Source organism: Fukomys damarensis, unplaced genomic scaffold (assembly GCF_012274545.1).
Source record: "Fukomys damarensis isolate Sample0158 unplaced genomic scaffold, DMR_v1.0_HiC HiC_scaffold_2, whole genome shotgun sequence".
Taxonomy (NCBI): domain Eukaryota; kingdom Metazoa; phylum Chordata; class Mammalia; order Rodentia; family Bathyergidae; genus Fukomys; species Fukomys damarensis.
In genome coordinates, this window is record NW_022900914.1 from 8,044,120 (window position 1) to 8,044,363 (window position 244).

The 244-nt window shown below is 68.9% G+C and overlaps 1 protein-coding gene across 1 annotated transcript in view; it reads left to right on the plus strand.

Moving 5' to 3' along the window:
* Positions 1–244, plus strand: part of Kcnk3 (potassium two pore domain channel subfamily K member 3) — a 10,018-nt gene that overhangs the window by 8,201 nt on the left and 1,573 nt on the right. The window contains exon 2 of the mRNA XM_033762148.1: positions 1–240. This exon is cut by the window's left edge and continues 616 nt beyond it. Within this exon, the coding sequence (XP_033618039.1) occupies positions 1–240 (240 nt within the window). The remainder of the gene's footprint in view (positions 241–244) is intronic.

Here is a 244-nt window from a genome sequence, read left to right on the forward strand (position 1 = left end):
CAGCGCGCACACCACCGACACGGCCTCGTCCACGGTGGCGGCGGGCGGCCCGGGCGGCTTCCGCAACGTCTACGCCGAGGTGCTGCACTTCCAGTCCATGTGCTCGTGCCTGTGGTACAAGAGCCGCGAGAAGCTGCAGTACTCCATCCCCATGATCATCCCGCGTGACCTGTCCACGTCCGACACGTGCGTGGAGCAGAGCCACTCGTCGCCGGGAGGCAGGGGCCGCTACAGCGACACGCCC